Source organism: Typopeltis vanoorti, chromosome 7, assembly GCF_054136105.1.
Source record: "Typopeltis vanoorti isolate ZY-2024b chromosome 7, IOZ_Tvanoo_1.0, whole genome shotgun sequence".
NCBI lineage: Eukaryota > Metazoa > Arthropoda > Arachnida > Uropygi > Thelyphonidae > Typopeltis > Typopeltis vanoorti.
In genome coordinates, this window is record NC_143555.1 from 1,572,107 (window position 1) to 1,592,235 (window position 20,129).

Consider the following 20,129-nt stretch of genomic DNA (forward strand, 5'->3'; position numbering starts at 1 on the left):
CTTCGTACCATTTTGACACCTTAAACATTCTGTTCAAGATCAACACACACACACACACACACACACTTTGTTTCGCGTGGAGAACATTCGGCATCGCATTAGAAGATCCACTTTGAATACTTTTTGAAATTTTCATCAGGAAATTCCTGAGGGGCACTCGCGAAGTGGGCAGGGTCACGTGAAAAGATTCGCCATTTCTGTTGACAGTTTCCCTCTCGATTAATCTCTCGGGACTCCAATGTTGTCGGGTCATAGTTGGACCTTCTAAGGCACCTTCTGAGCTCCTGACAATTCTTACCCCAAACCCTCATTTTTATCGATGTTTCGCCACGTTATTCAAAAGGGTGGTTTAGCAAAACGACTGCGCTGCTGCTGTAGTCAAACAGCCTTTTTAAAGGTTTCGAAGTGCATCTTGGTTAGAAGCAGTGGTGAAGATGACACCACAGTTTTCTTTCCTAAGACGACACTCGGGTATCCGCAGAAAAAATTGCCTCACGTAATTACGCAACTCGCTTCCACTGCAAGCACAGAAACCGAATAGCTCCTTCGTTCTATTACGTGCTACTAAAATCGGGAAGGGATGGTTATGGAAGTCATGCGAGAAATGACTTTCTCCACACGCGGTGAACTTGAGTGTCGACACTGCTTCAGAATAGCTTACAATGGAACGATGACCACCGTATTTCAGAGGTCCTTTTTTCCCTAAGAGAGGTGTTCCACTAAATCCAAGGGTCGTCCCCAGAGACTACTCGTACATTCCACCGCTACTGCGTAGTATCAGTGCAACGAGCATCTACACCCCACCATCCATCGAAAGTGGTTCTTTTGTGTTGGGCAGAAGTCACTCGAGATTACTTCTCTCTGTGCCCCAATAAACTCTTGAGACATCGCATGCAGACTCTCCCTAATCGAGTCGAACAAACGACTCGATTCGTGCAGTTCTTCTCCGTGTTCACGAGTCTAATTAATGCTCCAGAAGCAGGTGAGTGCACCGTCTTAACCCCTTGTTCAAGTTTCCATCGAGGGTCGCATTCCACCGACTGCTCATGCGCAATATCAGCTTCACTTATCTTCATTCCACAACCGCATGTTGCTGCATCTCCAGCGGAACATCTTTTCACTTTTGTAGACCTTGCTACTCGCAGGGTCTGCGACTCCTAAGGGTGACAGCATCCGACAATGACTGTGGTCGCTGATGCCTAACCATTGGCGGACCAGTGCATTTCCAGATGCAGGAAATGCAACGACCTCTCCTACTTGTCTGTCTCGTAACTGTCACAGATCTTCGTCAACTCACCTTTCTTCGTGAAGTCGGTTTTACTCGGTTATATTCTTTACTGAAATTAGACGCAAACTACGGGAATTCGACTAAACCAAAATGGCATCGCTTTGGAATGTGTTGCTCAATGAATCGCTTCCTTCCGAATACGGCGATGAGTCGTCTGGTTTAGATTTACGAAGAAAAATAAAAAAGCACGTCAAGTATATTCCGATAGCGAAAATTCCTCCAGTGACATCCGAAACAAAGCCGTGTAATGAACTCCGCGCGAAGAAGGCTCCGTCGAGACCGTGGACATTTCGCCGGAAAAAAAGGGAGCGTTCGTTGCGTGTTTGTCTCACTTTCTGTCTCTTTAATGTGGCATGGCAGATGCACAGATCACTTTCTGAGATGTGTTCGGCATTTAGCGACCGAACATCCCTATGCGTCCCCTGAACACGTTCTTGTGAATGTTCTGTTATTTCTTTAGCAGTCGTGTCGACTGCGATCGTGAAGAAAGACAACACAACGCGAGCTATTTCTTATTCGTATAAAAATTGCTGATTTGCTAAAGGCAGTCGATTAATTTTTTGCGAGAAGTTAATCAACAATTAACTCGTTTTTAATAGACGTGTGACGTCAACAATATCTGAGATCTGCAACAATCGCGCAATACAGTGCAGAAAAGAAAAAAACTGCATTTATTATGAGCAGCAGAATAAGAATCATATCACAAAAACGGGCTCTTTACAAATACAGCATAACCGAGGTAATCGAGTTCTGCATGGAGGGGATAGGAGGGGGGGGGCGGATTCATAAGTAAGAAAATCGCGTTTCTTTTGATCTCGAGCAGCCTGTCATGTGGGAGGAGAACTTCGTCGCTTTTTCTTTTCTTTTATTCATGACGCAACGTCAAAAATTAGTTTTTACCGCACTTTTACTGCCTTCTAATACCTGCTATTTTAGAAGATTACTTTTTTTGCGAAAAGAACAATTTTATTAAGTGACGAACTGAGATTATGAGCTAACGCCTATTGAGAAACTTAAATTAGATGTAAATCTTTCTGCTACTGAGCGCACACTTTATTAAAAACTCCTTTTTTTTCAACATGAAATATACTTTTTTTTTTTTTCAGTATCGAAATTATCCGTGACAAAACGCACACCCGTCATCTCTCCACTGCCGCGATGGGAAAAAAAAAAGAAGAAAACTGCTCATCCACCGATGTATTGTAATGAGTGCCAATATTCAGAAATGATGCAGATTTCCAGCCAATAGAAAATACGCGCGTTCCTTTTTGTGTTTCGTCAAATGCGTTTGGAGCAGTGAACTTCGTCTTCTACCTAATGATATTCGCCAACATCCACAGCGGGATTTGAATAGAAAGCGGATGGGCTAACCACAACGTTATAATCGCTTTTATTCAACTCTGAACGTATTAAAATCCTGAAGAGGGCTTCTCATGTGTGCCAACTGCAAGTGTTCATCGGCTGGTTTGTTTCTTTTAATATTCTGAAAAGTGCTTTTATGATGGTGGTGTCAGCTGCAGATGAACCCAACAGTCTATCCGGCAGTGCATTGGATACTCGTGATGAAGGACGGAACTTATCCGCAAAACATGGTCCACTTACTGGATCAATGACAGACGATCTTCACTGGCCTTTCAATTGTTCTGATTTATTAAGTGCAAAATCCATCGTTGGGTAAACAATGAATGAGCGGGTAATTGTCACAGCTTTCAGACAGCAGCGGTCTTAAGTTATGATCGTTGATTGGCGATCATGAAAAATATTCAAATTTATGATTTAATAATTTCTTTCTGATGAACGCCTGATTGCTACAATTCCTGTCAATACCTTTCTTTATTCGTGTACATCAGCCGCATTTCTGATTGCTGGGAAAATCATCCAGAAGAAGAGATTCAAGAGGATCTGTTGGTTCGTGGGTGGACATGACACAAAACGAGATGTTTTCAAACGCATTTTGGTGAGGGAGAATTCGCATTAATTCTTGAAGAGCGAACTGCTTTTCTCAATCCGATTCTCTTCGAAAACAAAACCGAAGAAAAACATAACGATCAACGAAACAACGAAACAAAATCTACCAAGTAGAAAAGCGAGCAGCGAAGATATTTTGGTGGCGGAATGTTTTTTTTTTTTTTTTTTTTTTTTTTTTACTTCGAAAACAAGCACGCGCCGCTCTGTAGCAAGCGTCTGCTGAGACAGGCGAGACTCCCTCCCGCCCGTCTAAGAGACTTAAGACATATTGGACCAAGTATTGGCGCGCGGCAAATGTCACATCCATCCCCTCCTCCACTGGGGAAAAGACGCGTTTCAGGTTGCGGCAGTTGCTGTTCTTTTACCACTTTAGCCGTGACAAACATGTCGCCGCGTGCCCTCTGCCGTTATTACTTTGTTTCCACCGACGCTTCTGCTTGTAAAACTAAACAAGTTTTTTTCTTCTTTCTCTTTTGTTTTCCTCAAAATATTTCGGCGTTTCTCGAAATTTTCTTCTATTTCAGTGCGCCCCCTTTCTTCAAGTGTTGTTCACACAGTGTTCGAAAACATTCCCATTAAAATTTAAAAAAAAAAAAAAAAAAAAATGTTTACGCATGCTCACTAGATATTTCCTATCTTGAACAGCGTCAAAATATCGTTTAGACGAAGCCAGTGCAGTAAGCACATCGATATCTTTTATTTAATTTTTGAAAAACGAAGCAACATAGAATCTGAATCCGATTTGGATAGGGATTGCTTAAAATTCGTGGCGTTTCATTATTTGCAATTTTGTTGTTTGATTTATGAGTGCGGAAGCAGAATAGGGAAACAGCTCGAGACGCGCTTGCATCCCTGGAATGCAAGCACTGCTCTACTCCGTCTTTGGTGTCCCTCCAAAACCAGCCTTCTGTAAAGCACGCTGCAGTGTTGCGAGTGTTTTTGCAAAAATGTGAAACCCGTTTTGGTTTGTAAATCAGTTTTCAGTTTGATGGCGAGTTCTTTGGCAATTTCCCTTAGAAACGATTTTCTGTTTTTCAACGTTGATGTCAATCTTCGCTTGTTTTACTAATTTCTTTTCATCGTGAAAAGGGCGATTCAGTTTGCAATAATATTGAGTCGCGAACCCTCATCTCTAAATACACTAATCATCTTCTGCACAGGAATTTCTTTGTTTAAATGGACGCAGCATCACAATTGTTAACCAGAACATTGTCTTGTTCGTTTCTCATTGTTTGGATTTCAATAGCATTGCGTCACAATGACTTTTTAATGGCGTTAATAAACAATGAAACTTTGGAACAATCAACACATTTGTTAATTAATTTTGAAATAATTGCTTCGATCAGAATGAAAAATTTCTAATTCCATAAATGAACGCTTCGATCTGCTGAATTTAGTTAATCAGTTTTTTGAACCATCACCAGGATATTTATTATTAGACTGTTCCCTGCTTCTATTAAGCTATTTATTCGCGGTGTGGGAGGTCCATAATAACGACACTACTCGGTTTTCGTATACATCCAAACCCCATATTCATTAAAAAAAAAAAAAAAAAAAAAACTCCATACGGATTTATAAGTGATCTTGAGAGCCGCTTTTTCTTCCAACCACTTCGCTTGTTTCGGACTGTTTCTGCCGCCATTGCAGTCTTCTGCTCAAACTGATCGATGCAGCGAAGAAAACTCCGAGAAAAATTCAATATTTCTAATTGAGATTTTAGAATTTGCGCTTGAGTGACGCAAAAGATATTTTGGTTGTAGGATTGAAGATTTTGAGAACGGTTAACCCCCCCCCCTTCCCACATTTGCGATAATTACAATTAGGGATTTTTATAGAGGGCGCTGTTTTTCACGGTTCTGAATTTAAAGTAGTTTTTTTTTTTTTTTAAGAGCTGGGCAAAATTCTTATGACCGCATCGATTTATTCGTTGCGATCTTGAATAAGAACCAAGAAGAGGAAGTGAATTTCTCTCAGCAGTTCCCTCGAAGTAAATCTTTTAAAACTGTTCTCTGTTGTTTATCGCATTTATTACCAGCTTCGAATTCGTATTTCGAGCCACTGCGGATGGCAGGCAAGGCACGAAACCCGAAAGGAATGGAATTTAATTCAATTGAGAATTAAAATCACGCACTAACCGACACTTCACGAATTAAAGCCGTTGTTATTTTCAAATAATAATAGCTTTAATTCGAAGTGTCGGTTAGTGCCGCAAGTGTCCTGTAGAGGTCGCTTTGTTACTTTGAAGCGCAGTTTAAAAAGTTTTCCCTTGACTTTAAAGGCACAACATCGTTTCTGCTGTTTATGAATGAAATGCTACGAAGGTAAGAAGAGAGAGAGAAAAGTAGCTCTAATATTCTGTTAATCCGCTTAATATTAATTATTCGGGACTGGCAAAAACCTTGACTTGAACGAATCCGCTTAATTGAAAAGCCACACGTCTTTAGCGAGCCATTAAAGCTTTTCTAAGAAAGGAAGTGAAACACTTCTAATTAGCAGCTGTTTGAGAAGCGCACGAGAAACTTAATCTCGTTATTTATCGTTAAATTCTCCTGTCTTTCGCTCGCCACACGAAGGAAGTGAGACTCGAACCGGATCCACTCTCGAAGCGCACAGACAAACATGTCCGTCTGTCTGGCAGACGCCTGAATGACGTCACACCCACACTTACTGCTGTTCATAGCGAAGTTGCTATGGAGGGGAGAAGAAAGACTTCTACGGGCTAATATAGGAATATTTGTGCGTTGCGACAATCGATAACGGTAATAAACAAGCAAAACAAAAGCCGGGAGAACGAGTCGCACTCAAGTTACGAAAGAGGAGCGCCGATCCGTCTGTTTAAAATGTAAACACGTTCGGAGTGCATTATGAAGGGATGCCCATTTACCTGACGATGGCGTTCTTCCTCCATCCCGTCTTCCTCCGTAGCTGGCGATGGATTTTCAATGCGATCGCGGCAATCCAGCGACAGCAACCCTGACCATCTTCCCGCGAGGGACGGAGAATACGACGTGCAGAGGCCGCCCCCCGGCTGCCATACCTCGTCGCTGATAAGCCGCCGCTCCACGACGCGCCGTACGGTGGGATGGTCCGTTGACCACGGAGGCGGATGACGTCAGAGGATTCGCCGAGAAGGTGGAGTCGAGGGAACAAACCGAAGCTCGCTGCCTGCCTGGCTAACGAACTAAAGAGACCGTACGGCCAAATAGGGCTCCGTCGGAGGATTTAGACAAAGCGCGTGACTGTACAACACGCTGCTACGTGAGACCGGCCATCGCGCGTATGTTATTATCTTCCTCGCCACGGCAGTGATTGCGTCCGCAGTTACGGGCGGGCCGACAAAAGGACTTGAGAACCGATTTTCAGAATCTCTTTCGCCCCCTAAGATCGCCGCCCTCGGCACCGCGGAACTAACGCTGATGTATCCCGGCTGTCTCTGATTCAAATCCCGACTGATCGGCAGGCGAGATTACGTAGAGCGCTCGCCCGTAAGCCCCAGCCGACATCACGGGCTTAGGTGGGAGCCACTCATTCCGACGACTTCTAATCCGGCGTAATTGATAGATGGACTCATTAAACGAATCCCTCTGTCTTCAAGATCTGGTAGCCGGGGTCGGCTCACCGCACCACATCACTGTCGATGCCGCCATGACCGTGGCTGCTGCGTCCCACATCCCGATGGGACCGCTTGGGCCAGTACCTGTGTCGGTGCAACCGCCTCCTGTGCCCTTGCACGGTCCCGTGCACCACGCGGGTTTAAATCAGAGGTCAGCGGTGGAGACTTCCACTGCCAGTTCCACCGCCATCCAAGGCCTGTCTGACCACAAGAAGAGAGGTAAGTTGTCATGGCAACGCCTTCTTTCTCTTTCATTATTGCTTTGCGTGCGTGTTTGCATTTCTGTGTTGATTATTTTTAATGTCGTAAATGGATTTGAACCCGCGTTTCCTTGGGAGGGTCCTTCCGATCAAACCAAAAGCGCCAGCGATCTAACACACGTCTCGGGGTTGGCTTTCCTTCGCCAAAGTGAAAGATGAGAGCACGGTGGGAAGGAGAGAGAAAAATGAAGCACCAACGCGTGCTTCAAATTACTATTTGCCGTCAATTCCTTTAAGTTTAGGCTTCTTGCAGTTAAAGGCAGGGACTTCTCGCCACGATTCAAGAAGGCGAACGCATTCCGGAATGCGAGACGATGTTGGCCTCACTCCATCCCTTCAAGTAGACATTCCAATGTTCGCTTTAATCGCCGACTTGTTCAAACTAAGATGTTTGACTTTTAAGGGGGGTCTGCAAATGCGGGGAGCCTTTCACCAACGTTGTGTGACGAGCACACAAACCGATGAAAGCGGATTCGATGAATACAAATGGATGCGATCGCTGTTACAACAGTGATGTTGAAAACACTGAGGACTCGAGATTTTCTTGCTTTTCTCACCGCATCAATTGCAGTGCTGGCGTTTGTTGCTCGTATTGTAAGGTAGTGAGCAAGATAAACATTTTTGCAATTTCTGTCTTTCGCTGTCTGAGTGGGAAGTTTCCGCCATGCCTTGCTTAGCTGAACAACAACCCAACACCCCGTGTTTAAGATTTCGATGCTTCTTCCACGCCAAGATTCACCAGAAGTGGATACTTCGCAGTGTTTGAAGGATAAAATTCTCTTGAAAGAGTTTTAGTGGAGACAAACAGGATATTTTTCCTCTTAAGCTGAAAGCGGGGTGGGCGAGACAATAAACACCAAAGGTTTAAAAAAAAAAAAAAAAAGTGTTCGCAACTAAAGGAATGTTAATTCAAATTTAATTTTCCCCGGTGTGACCTTTTTCTGCGGTTTTAGACCGTACACCTAACAAATGTTACGATAAGACAGTACGTGGAATCATTGGGGTGAGCCAACTCACGCTGTCTGCGTTAAAATGGGGAGACAGTTGATGAAGGGCAACAGAGATGGTTGCGTCAGAATGAGGGACTTCTTCCACCCAAGAACAGAATAAAAAGTAAGGGCAAGTTGATGCCGACTCCCTTTCTCGATCACTTTTCCTCCCCCCTCCCGAAATGTTCCTACGGCGTAGGCCTGAAGTGCATGCGCACGTAGGACAAGCTACAACTACTGCGAGTAGTGCAAATTATTGTTTTTATTTAATTATTCTCGCTGGGGAAAGGACGTGGTGTTTATTATTTCGCATCCGGATAAGAGAACCAAGCAGAAATAATTGCATTTCGTGAAGCTGTAATGCAGTAGTCATTAACGTCCACTGCTGTGGAGTTTTGGGGCCAGTGGAAGCCATACTTTCAAAATAACTGACACTTGGTACGACTGTGGCAATTGCCGTTCTTAAAATCATGACGTTGAATAACTGCGAACATAAATAATGCACCGTTGCGTGTGTTCTTTAAGTCGAATCCACCTATGAAGACAAAAAAAAAAAAAAAATGGAGTGCACAATCCATTGTCGAATAATAAGAGCAGCAGCAATTCGTCTGCTCCTCAGGTAACAATTGTCACTGATGCACTGTTGAGGTAAATTTGTAATTGCATGCGTGTACAATTAGCTTAATTTGAACTGTGAATACCATACATAAAGCGGGAGTATTTATTTTACTTTTATTTATTGCGAAGCTAAATCATTGTTAATTAATAACAGAAAGACCATTGTTTAATTCATTCTGTTTCCTGCTAGGATGAAACATACGGAAATAAGCCGGTTCCTTTTCACTTAATATTCCGTATGCGTAATAAATTCTAAAGTATTTGGGGGCACGATAGAATAACAGATTTATTTTACTTTTATGGGATAAATGGGAAAAAATAATTCGCGTTAAGTCCGTGCTGCACTGAAATGGCGACAAACATTCCTGATACTCTTAATGTTTGTTTTTTTTGCCAACGAAGATAAGTCGACTGTTCTCATGTGGCAGTTCTGTTCCCCCCCACCCCGTTTCAGAATGGTTACAGCATCGTGCTTTTACCACGCCAGTCAGAAGTATGTAATATTGGCATACACACGCTTAATTCTGCCTTGTTGAAGACATCCGAATGGACTCGGGGACCTCAATGGCTAACATAATGCTTTCCGATCAAAATCTCCCATTTTGGGGGGAGGGAAAGTGATTTTTAAACAGTATCGAGTGGATCGCTAATTCAAGTCAGCGGTAAAGCAAAAATTATGGGGAGGCGCGTTGGGAGTGAAGAGCCAATCGTGTTGTTAATGGTCAAGAACTAGCCAGCGAAGGTTGCTGTTACTAAACTGGTATTATTATTATGAGAATGCTTTGTCTGTAAAGCGTCTCGTAAATAAGATTAGGACAAGAAAGGTTCCACAGAGTATCTTAGCAAGGAAATTCAGAATTGACCAAAAACGTTCACCTGCTTGCACATCATAACTTATCTACACGTAAACACAAGGGAAGGTGTTATTTGTTGAATATACTGCCAAATATTTCAGTTTGAAACTAACAAACTATCAATGGCTTAAACAAGAGGTTTTTTTTATTTTACAAAGTAGAATGCAAACAATTGAATTATTCAAAATAGTACGAGCAGCGTAATGTTAAATCGCTAATCGAGTTATGCTTTCACTCAAGAAATAGTGTGTAATGTAATCCATGGAGTATTCACGACTAAACAAACCACAGTAATAAGTAATGATGAAATATTGACTTATTAAAACTCATTACTGTGGTTACGTGTGTTTGTTTATTCACGGAAGAAAAGGTTAGTCATAAGTGTAAAATAAATTGCATAAATAATTATGATTGACATTATCATACAAAAACTTGATTTATAATATACTAAACATCATTGGATAGATGCGGCATCGAGTGGTTACTTATGATGTTATAAATTAAGTTTTGGATGGTTATTTTACAATCACTTTTATGATTAGTTTTTTCTTCAGTGAAAGCATAACGCTATTAGGGATTGAACATCCCCCTGCCCGTACCGATTTGAGTAATTCAATGGTTTGCATTTTATCTTGTAAAAAAAAAAAAAAAAAAAACTTGTTTAAGCCAGTGATGGCAGTTTGTTAGTTTCACTCTGAAATGTCTGTCAGTATATTCAATAAATAATACTTTTCCTTGTTGACGTGCAGATAATTTATAGGGCTATGGCACAAGTTTCCCTCAAAATTAGCCGTACATCATTCAAACGTCTTGTGATAAATTAAGCAATGAGAGATCCGAATAAACATGGCGATGATGCGTACACTTTCGCTGCAAAAATATTGCGGGCTATTCAGAATCAGTCAAAAAAAAAAAATATTTGGGGGGGACCTTCTCGATTTTCATTATTTCGCCAAAAACGATGGGTGGGCATGTTCTGCTTTGTTATTGTCTTGTTCCTATGTCGAATATTTCTCGTCTGTTTGCTCATTTTCAGGATTCTATTTTCCTCATCGCTTAATTAAAAGTATAAAAGGCTTAACATTTAAACCCCTTGAACTACATGTTGAACGTACGGCACATGAGTACCGTGATGGTGTGAGGAGGGTCGGGCACTCCGTTTCTCTTGCTCTGGAGAACAGCCTTGGAAGTTCCCCACCAACCTCGAGTATATTCGCAAACATTTCTGCCTGAGCTTGCATTCTAACCAACAGCGTGCCCGTTAGGAACAGCAAATACTTTCCACTCGCTCATCTAATCAAACTGGCGAGCTTTTATTTTTATTTTTATACGGAGAGATTGTTTCCGCATTCAGTGAATGTGCACAAAGTGCTTGGTGCTGGTTATTTACTTACTAAAAATGGCTTAAAGTTTCGATGTGGAATTCATGCATCAAAATTCTCTTTCCAGTCGCATGACTTGCGTAATTTTGTCGAGTTGATTTAATACTTTCCCATAAACCTTTATCTTTTTTTGGGGGGGGGGAGGAGTCAGCCATTGTAAGTGTAATGACTTGCTCTTTCGCCTTCTGAAAGAGGTGAGTCCTCATCACTTTAGACACACTGAGTGCACATCGTTTTGTTTACTATTTCGCTGATTCCCCTGATTTTATTCAGTTTCGACCAAGGGAACGTGTTCGTTGTGGGTCGAAGCACACATCAGTCAGCTACTTACAACTGGGCTACGTCATGTATATACGAGGGGTGTAAATCTTCTCCCTGATAACGGGAGAGGGATGATTTCTGGCGATGTCACTTGTACGCAGGCATCATAAATTTAACTGCGCACATCTTCTTGCGTTATCTGCTAGGCGAGGTCTTTTCGTGCGAAGTGTTTTAATGCCATCTGTGGACAATCTCAATCCACCCGTCTGTCCTCATCCCCATTTCTGTCGCATTTTTGACCAATCTTCTTGACGTAGTTTTAATTTGGTCTTTGTTTGAAGTGCAGTTGTAATGAACTGTTGAGTGAGAAGCGAAATGCGACTATGATTAGCTGTCCGTTTTTCGGTATGGCGGACGCTTTCCCGGCGTGTTTGTTCACCAAATGTCAGCGCTAATGATAATGAAGGAAGAAAAGGATATTTCCTGCCTTGATTGCAGCATTGGGATGACAAAGACCTGGTACACTCAAATACAACGTCTTATTTCTCCAGAAACATCCTCCTTAAAGAAGAGGGTTCTTGTAGACCATCATTGGCAAATATGGTTTAGTGTTAGTTATTCCTTGCTTCGTGCACCTGTGATTCAATCGAATATCTTTCCGTTTCCACTCTTCCGGTTGCGGCTGCAAATGCAAACAAAAATGGCCGCACTTTTAAGTGATCCGATCCATAAAAAAGCAGGAAATTGCAGTCCGTAATTGCGAATGAATACAGAAGCCAGATGGGTGTAGTGGGAATTTCTAATTATTGTTTTCACCACAGCAAAAGCAAACCTTCCTTCCTACTGGGGGAAGAGGGGGTTCTGTTTCGTTGATGAACGCGATTTTCAGCATGTTCACTAAGATCGCAAACACAAACCCTTCCTTACAATCAATGGTCTGGGATACCTGCCCGCTGCCCATTTAGAAGGCATGCCAAAACTCTCGTGCGTTCGTGTTAAAAGAATGAGAATGAAAGCATTTTTTCTTCCGTGACTCATTAAATGCGTTTCATTAAGTTCATTCTTCTAATGATGGGCGAGCGGATGACATTAATTGCAAAATGTCTTTCCAGATCGTGGCACTCTAAACCAGTCGGTCATCGATTCGAATCCCACAGTGGAGCGTAAATGTTTATGACAAGCCCATAGATGGTTTCCATCGCCCGGTGTGAGACACCTCCCACTTAATGGGGGTCTGAAGAAATGTCTTGAAAGTTCCATGTTTACATCTCCTAAGCCTAATGTGCCGCAGACTTACACGCGTCAGATTCACATGCCACTAAATTTCGCATTTTTTTTAAAAATCTGTTTTCACTTCGACTTTTTTCTTCCTTATTTCATTGCTGATCTAAAGGTAAACGTGAATAAATGTGGTGAACTGTCACCGGCTTGCGCTTTCCTCATGCTATCGGCATTTGTAAGGAATTATGAGTCTCAGTTGTCTCTTCAACGCGAGGCGCAAATTACTTCCACTGGTAAGCGAACTCGATTACACAAACAGTCGGTCTGAATTTCTGCGTTCGCTCGTGAAGTCCTAAAACTATCGGTCGCCTTTTTCGATAAAATTAAAATATTTGGCTAAAATATCGTTATGAGTCTACTCTTCCACGAAATATCTAAAACAAAAACGCATACTGACGACCCTTTTTGCTAATACTGGGTATCTATTTTAATTTTTCAACTTCTTTCCAACGTGCTTGAAATCTGAAATTCGTGCGATTGAATGGTGTTTTCAGAAATTACTGCATTAAGTGTCCACCTTTTTCTAATGGAAAAAGAAATTACACAAGTAGGATCACCCTGTTTATTAAAGAATCTCCAGATGAGGAAAGATGGGCGTCAAACAAAAGAAAGAAACCCGATTATCGCAAATTCCAATCTGTATCGCGCTTTCAAATGTTGATGCGTAATGCTGTGAATATAACCAAGCAGTCTCTAGACAAGTGAAGTTGTCTCGTACTAATATTTATGTAGAGATATAAATATTCTTGCGTTATCAGTGCAGTTCCTAAGTTAGGGCAATCACTGACAGATAGCATTTTTTTTTCTCGCCAAATTTCACTCTTTGAGAATGAAAGCTCATTTGGGATAACTTCGATGAGTTAATGTGAATCCTCCACCGACACCCCTTCAACAGATTTTTGTTTTTCCTAGATTTAAGGGGGGATCGAATTAATGTCGTCATTCAGATTAAATTTTCAACATTTGGAAAAATGGGCATGCAAAACCCAAAAAGCAGCGTTACAAATAATATTTGATCACAAAAAAGGACATCTACACAGCAGAAAAATGCGGAGGGGGGGGGGGAGGCTGAGAGCCGGTTATATACCACATTAGTGAGGAGGAAGATCTTTTGAGAACATTCTCAATCTCCCCGCTTACAGCAAACTGTCAATGTTTGTGTGTGAGGTTCGAGTGATCTTCGATTTAAATTTTTACATCTTTTTGGACCGAGATACTTTCTTTTTAATTTTCAATAATAGCAGTTGGTGCTTAAATATTCAGGTGATACTCTTTGTGTCTCGGGGGTTGTTTCTGATTTTCATTTCATTCATTCATCAACCCGCAGTTCTGTCTTATTACTGCAAGACCGGAAGGATCCTCTTTCATCCCCCTTACTTTTCTGATCAAGATCGGTTTTCTCTTTTGTGGTTCAAGTCTAGCTTATCCTGACACCAGTGCCGCGCCGTGGATAGGAGGCGCCCTTGTGCAAAACGTTTTCAGCGCCCCATAAAATAAGTTTTTCCATGAAAAATTTTACTTTTTTAAAAGTACAAAAGGTTTATACGCATACATAAAATAAATTTTATTTAACAATAGTAGAACATTGTAATTACTAAAATTCATTAATAAGGAATTTTCAATAATAAAAATTTTTAAAAAATGTTTATTCCTTAATATATAAATACAACAGAATATATATATATATATATATATATATATATATACACACACACACACACACACACACACACACACACACACACACACACACACATACAAAAATTACTTTTATTTTAATATAAAAAGAATTATTACATAACAAAGATAATTTGGAGATATGCTTTTAACTATATAACAATTAGGGTAAATGTAGATTTTTTACATATTTATCATTTTTGCTTTAGCCGCCACAAAATTTTTAGTAATATCTTTAATGTCTAATGAATCCATAATATTATTTTCAATTGATATAATTGATAAATCCATTAGACGCTCTCCAGACATTGTTGACCGCAAATAATTATTTATTAGTTTCAGTTTTGAAAAACTTCTTTCCCCTGATGCTACGGATGTTGGTAATGTTAAATAAATACGCATCACAATCGCAGTATTTGGAAACGTGTCGGTTAATTTATTTTCGTATAAATAATTTAAAACATCCTGAGGAGCCGACTCTTTTTTAATAAAACATTGCAACGTTTTTAATTCCTCAAATAAAGTCATACCATCAATATCGCGATTGTCGGAATCTTGATTGTCGCTCAGTTTTAAGTGCAAATCTTTACAATGTTTCATTAAATCTTCATCGCTCCAATCTTTTAATTTGCTAATGTCTCTTATAACTCTAAAGTCCTCGTTATGTTGTTTTAAGAGTATGAATGATTGAAGTTATTATCGTGTCTAAAATCGCGAAGAAAAAATTTATTTTAAAAGTTAATTTAAAATTAGAATAAATTTATATATGTTTTTTTTATTATTTCCCGTGGTGAAATGGCGCCCCTCATCTTCAAGCGCTCTTGTGCGGGGAACAATCTGCACAACCGCACGGCGCGGCCCTGCCTGACACAAACATAAGACCACGTCCTCAGCCTCCAAAAAACTTAGAGATGGCCACTCACTAGAGACTGTAAACGTATGACTGCATTTGAACCGTGCATAGATTAAGGATTTTTGTTTTTTCACACGGTCTGGAACCCCTGCTCTAGACACTAAGCAGGAATTTTTCCGACCACTCCAAGTCTTTAATAACCGTGGCGGTGGTCTCGCACTGAGCAATGAAATTCATCTCCCACCAAAGACGCTCGCAAACACCTACGGCAGGGTTTCAACCACAAGCTCCTTGTCTAGACAATGGATAAGCTAAACAATGCACACGCCAAATACTCCCTAAGAACTTACTATTCTTTTTTCGTTCACTTTTCTTCTGCTCAACAGAATATTCTTCTGGTTCTATTGTTAAAATAAAACTGTCCTAAGAATTCTTGAGTGTATTCGGAAGACTGCAATATGCCTAATAGGTGACCAATCTCTTTCTCATACGCGCCATACACTGCTTGGAAAAAGAGTCAACGGAAACCATAGTGTGAGGGACAACCAGCCACGGCGCACATCTTCATAAGATGTAGGTCCTTCTTTCGCTGCGATGAGTGCACAGCAATCCTACAGGGCGTACTTCCCACAAGCGTACGATAGCGATCAATGGCAATTTTGGACCATTCTTGCTGCTGGCATCAGGTCGTGGACTGTTGTTGGGCGGATGTCCCTGACCTCACCGTATGCTCCAGTTCATTCCACATATGTTCAGTAGCGTTGAGATCAGGGCACTGTGAAGTGTGGTGACGTTCATTTCCACAAAACAACGCAGCAGCCTTATGGCACGGTGCACTGCCTTGCTGAAAGAGACATGCTCAGTTCCACAGAAATCCCACTCAGCAGTGAGCATTGCATTGTCCAGAATGTTCAAATACCTCTCGGAGTTCAATGTTCGTGGCACCACAGAGGTTTGAGGCCAAACCAGGACCACACCACTGCCTCTGAATTTCATAGTTGGGGTTATTCACTCTGGCAAGAGACGTTCACCGGGCATCCGCCACACCCACATATTTGCATATGCTCGGTAGAGGATGTGGCGTGACTCGTCGCTCGGTAACAACTTCCCAAGTAAACACGTCCCACTGTACTTGCTCTTTGCACTGAAGATGATGTTGCATGTTAATTGGGTAATGGGAAGCTTGCAGATGGCAGTCCCACAATGGAAACTCATGGTGTGAGCTTCGGTTCTGAATGTTTTTGTGCAGATCCGTGTTCCAGTCGATGCCCGGAACTCGTTACTCAAAGTGCCAGTCTACGAATGGCAGGTTTTACATATTATCCCTCGTAGCGCCCTACGGGCACGTTCAGTGAGGGTGGTGGGTCATCCACTGCGGTAGCACTCGCAGTTGACTCCATGCGCTTCCATCTCAGTACGGTGTCTCTAATTGTTGACCTGGGATGGCAAATCCCATATATACACAAACACACACAGCAACAACTCAGCCAACATCAATACTTTGATGGACGAGTTGTTAATCCAAACTTTATTGGATCCACTCTCGAGTTGTTAATCCAAAATCTCGAGTTGTTAATCCACTCTCGAGTTGTTAATCCAAACTTTATTGGATCCACTCTCGAGTTGCTAATCCAAAATCTCGAGTTGCTAATCCAAAATCTCGAGTTGTTAATCCACTCTCGAGTTGTTAATCCAAACTTTATTGGATCCACTCTCGCCTTCCTTCTGCCATCTCTATGCCAAGGAGTGCTGAAAAGAAATTTGTTGATGGATTCCTTCTTTCTTCTCAACCACTTGAGCTGGAAATTTAAGTTAGGAGTTTTGTGACCTGTGGTTCGTGTGGTTAATAATCAGTTTCGTCAGCATTCCCTTGCGAACAGCGATGACCTGCAAACGTGCAAAACCTTCAGTGAATCCTATTTTATGGCCAAACGGGATGCTCTCGTCGATCAAAGCAAGAAAACTGGCCGAAGACCACACGCACTTCAGCGGACATGATACAAATGACCCTCCAAGGTTTAGTTGCCTCGGCCGTAATTCCAAATATCATCGAAGTTATTCTTCACTTGCGGTTAGAATTCTGATTTTGTAAAGAAATTCGTTTCTTGGATGACTGCGTTGTAGAATAGGATGGCCTTAATATTTTCCCAGAATCCCTTTCAAAACGTGAACTGTAATGAAATAGAAATAAGACTGTTGAATGGCAGTGATTTTCCCTTCAGTCCACGGGGTTCACATTTTCAGTCTTCTTATAGCTGGAGTCGAATCCTCTTCGATTTTACTTCTGCAGAATATTCCGAAGGAAAACCATATTTACAAGTTGTCTTTCTGAACGTAGGCAGTTTCTAATTTTGTAGAAATAAGCACCCCCCCCCCCGGTTTCGCAGAAATAACTTCGACCGCAGAAACGGCCAAATATTTCAGTATGTCGCAACTTCCATCCACAAGAACACCCAAATTCTACTGCTACATCCAGAGGGTGTAGTATATATTCGACCTATTCCATTCAATCCGACCTATTCCATCGAATATATACTACATCCAGAGGATGTAGTATATATTCGACCTATTCCACTGCTACATCCTCTGGATGTAGCAGTGGAATAGGTCGAATATTCGATTGTGCATTTTGTTGTTGTTCAAAGATTGATTTGGTAATCGGGGACGAAGTGAGTGCTCGTAATCAGAGTTCGATTCTGCAGAGTCGTGATAAGAAATTGCTGCCATCGTAATAACCAACACGATTGAAGTATTTTGTCGATAGTTTGAGTTTTGTTCACCAAATTACGCAATGGCTTTATTTTTATTTTTTTTATTTTATTTTTTATTTTTTTATTTTGCGTCAGAGTATTAACCTGCTTCTCAGATTACTTAATACTCGGCTTAACTGCAGTAATCCGTTAATTCTTTAAATTTACTTCCAAATCTTCATTGTTTTTGTTTCTGGTCGAATTGTAAATGATTTTTGTTTTCGTCTTTGATTTCATTTCAGCAGTGAATTTTCGTTCCATCATTATCAGCAAAGATGTAACCCCCCCCCTCATCTCCCCCAAAGTGAAAGATGAGCCCTTCATTTCGTGTTTGACAATCGAAACGTGCTTCTTCCAGTTATTTTCATAGAAAATCGTTTTTATTTTTTCTTCTGTTTATTTGTGAGCGATTGTCTCTCGCTGTAGTCAAACCGACAAAATCTAAGCTGCTATCAAAATAATCTTAATAAGATTATTTTGATATTTCACCGGTTATTTAAACCGTCCGGTAGATGACAACAGGGAACTTCAAGCGAATTAAGGTTCGTGTGGCGTTTTATTTGCGGTGCTCTCGAAATTAGCATCATAATTATTTTTTAGAAATTGTTGGGTTGAATAAATACAAGTTTGTCGCTGAAAATAGCGAATGTCTGTGGATTGGTTTCAATCGGCAGCAATCCAAGAGAAACGAGTTTGCTTTTTGCTTCAAAGACATTCATCTTTTTTAACTGATGTAACCTTGCTTTGAATTTCCTGCTGCAAGTCTCCAATTTAACAGATCGATATTATTTTATTTTGATGAAAAATGAACCCGAGAAGAGTGGGGGGGAGGAGGAGGCGGCGTTGCATTTTATCACGACATAAAGAAACCGCATAAAAATGATTTGAGTTGGGCTGTGGACTTCAGTATTACATTTTAACTTTTTCTTTTCCTAAACAGAATGAATATAAATCTGCTTTTATAATCCTCGTTTTTGGTGTAGAAATTTAATTATTCAAATTACGACGAAGACCTATGGAAAGTGAATTATTTGTCAAAAGAAATCTTTATCAATCGGACTAATAAACATTCCCCAACTGTACACACACACATCTTGTGGCTTCGCATTCATAATTTTACTTTGGATTCGTCGGTTCAACTTCGACTGTTTCTGTAGTGCGAGATTCCGTCAAGGTGTTACTGACGTCACCTGACCGATGCCCTGCGTTTATCATCCCGAGTTACTTGGACAAACAGACCGGAGAACACACGTCATTACACACACTGACGTAGCTGAATCGGCCATAATTCCGAATAACCCAACTTGATAGACGTGTAATGTAGAAGTCGTTGAAACGATGATCATTTCCAAGTGGAAAATGATTTTTGTCATCCGGTGTGAGACATTTGGGAGCTTATTGGGAACTGACATATTGGATAAAATACCCAATATTTCTTCTGTAGGGTAGAACTATTAACCAGTAGCCGCCTACCCGTGCTACTGAGCGTGCTGTAGAAGAACAGTTCACGGGCAGCAATGACACGCAAGGAAAAAAAATGCAATTCGGTCTTCGCCCGATAGAAAATGACGTATTTTCTTACAAGCCTATTCTGAGATCAGCTCCTTTCACATTCCAGCCGTCTTTTCCTAGTCTGCTGCTTCCAAAGCTTCTTCTGCAGGAGAAGCACAAACACCTCTTCTGGGACTATTTCTTATCGCTCTCCTCTACAGCTAAATAGATTTATTTCCCGTGTGCTGTTTCCCATCCTTCCGCCCCTGTGGATATTTCTCGGTTTTAAGCGCTCCCTTGGCAGCACCGCAGTCTGTCACCGCGTCTGCTTCACCACCCTTTTGGAGATGCCATCCGTCAACACCCTTTCGGTTCTTTCTCGGCCAGTTTACCATTTTATTTCATTCACCCTCACTTTGGTCTCCTTCCGCAAGCTGTTCTTTCTTACTATCATCCTCCCTTCATCGTTTCCTTCCTTCTTTTTTTGACGAAAAGATCGTTTTCTTTATTCAAAAGTTTCAATGCTTATTGTTTGGGTGTTGTTACTAAACTGAAACGAAGCCTTCTTCTTAAGAAAATGAAAATATTATTATTGAATTAGAACTAAGGATCAAATTCTCATTGGGGGGGGGGATCATTGAACCGCGAGGATAGCGTTGATGTTAACAAATTCCGGTGTGACTCAGCATCTTGCGTGGTACCTGTTTATTTTTTACGGGTGAGGGTGCGCACAATATAAGTTCTCATGTGTTACATTTTTTGCTCTTAGAGGCAGTTGTCTGCTAATGTAGTAGAAATGTTAAGGGGATGTCAATCCGTTTTTCTCCATCCCCCCCGCCAGAAA

General features: G+C 41.2%; 1 protein-coding gene across 1 annotated transcript in view; it reads left to right on the plus strand.

Moving 5' to 3' along the window:
- The first annotated feature begins 6,082 nt into the window (after positions 1-6,082).
- Positions 6,083-20,129, plus strand: part of LOC150104444 (pituitary homeobox 2-like) — a 97,811-nt gene continuing 83,764 nt past the window's right edge. The window contains exon 1 of the mRNA XM_090395620.1: positions 6,083-7,088. Within this exon, the coding sequence (XP_090251746.1) occupies positions 6,818-7,088 (271 nt within the window). The 5' untranslated portion in view covers positions 6,083-6,817. The remainder of the gene's footprint in view (positions 7,089-20,129) is intronic.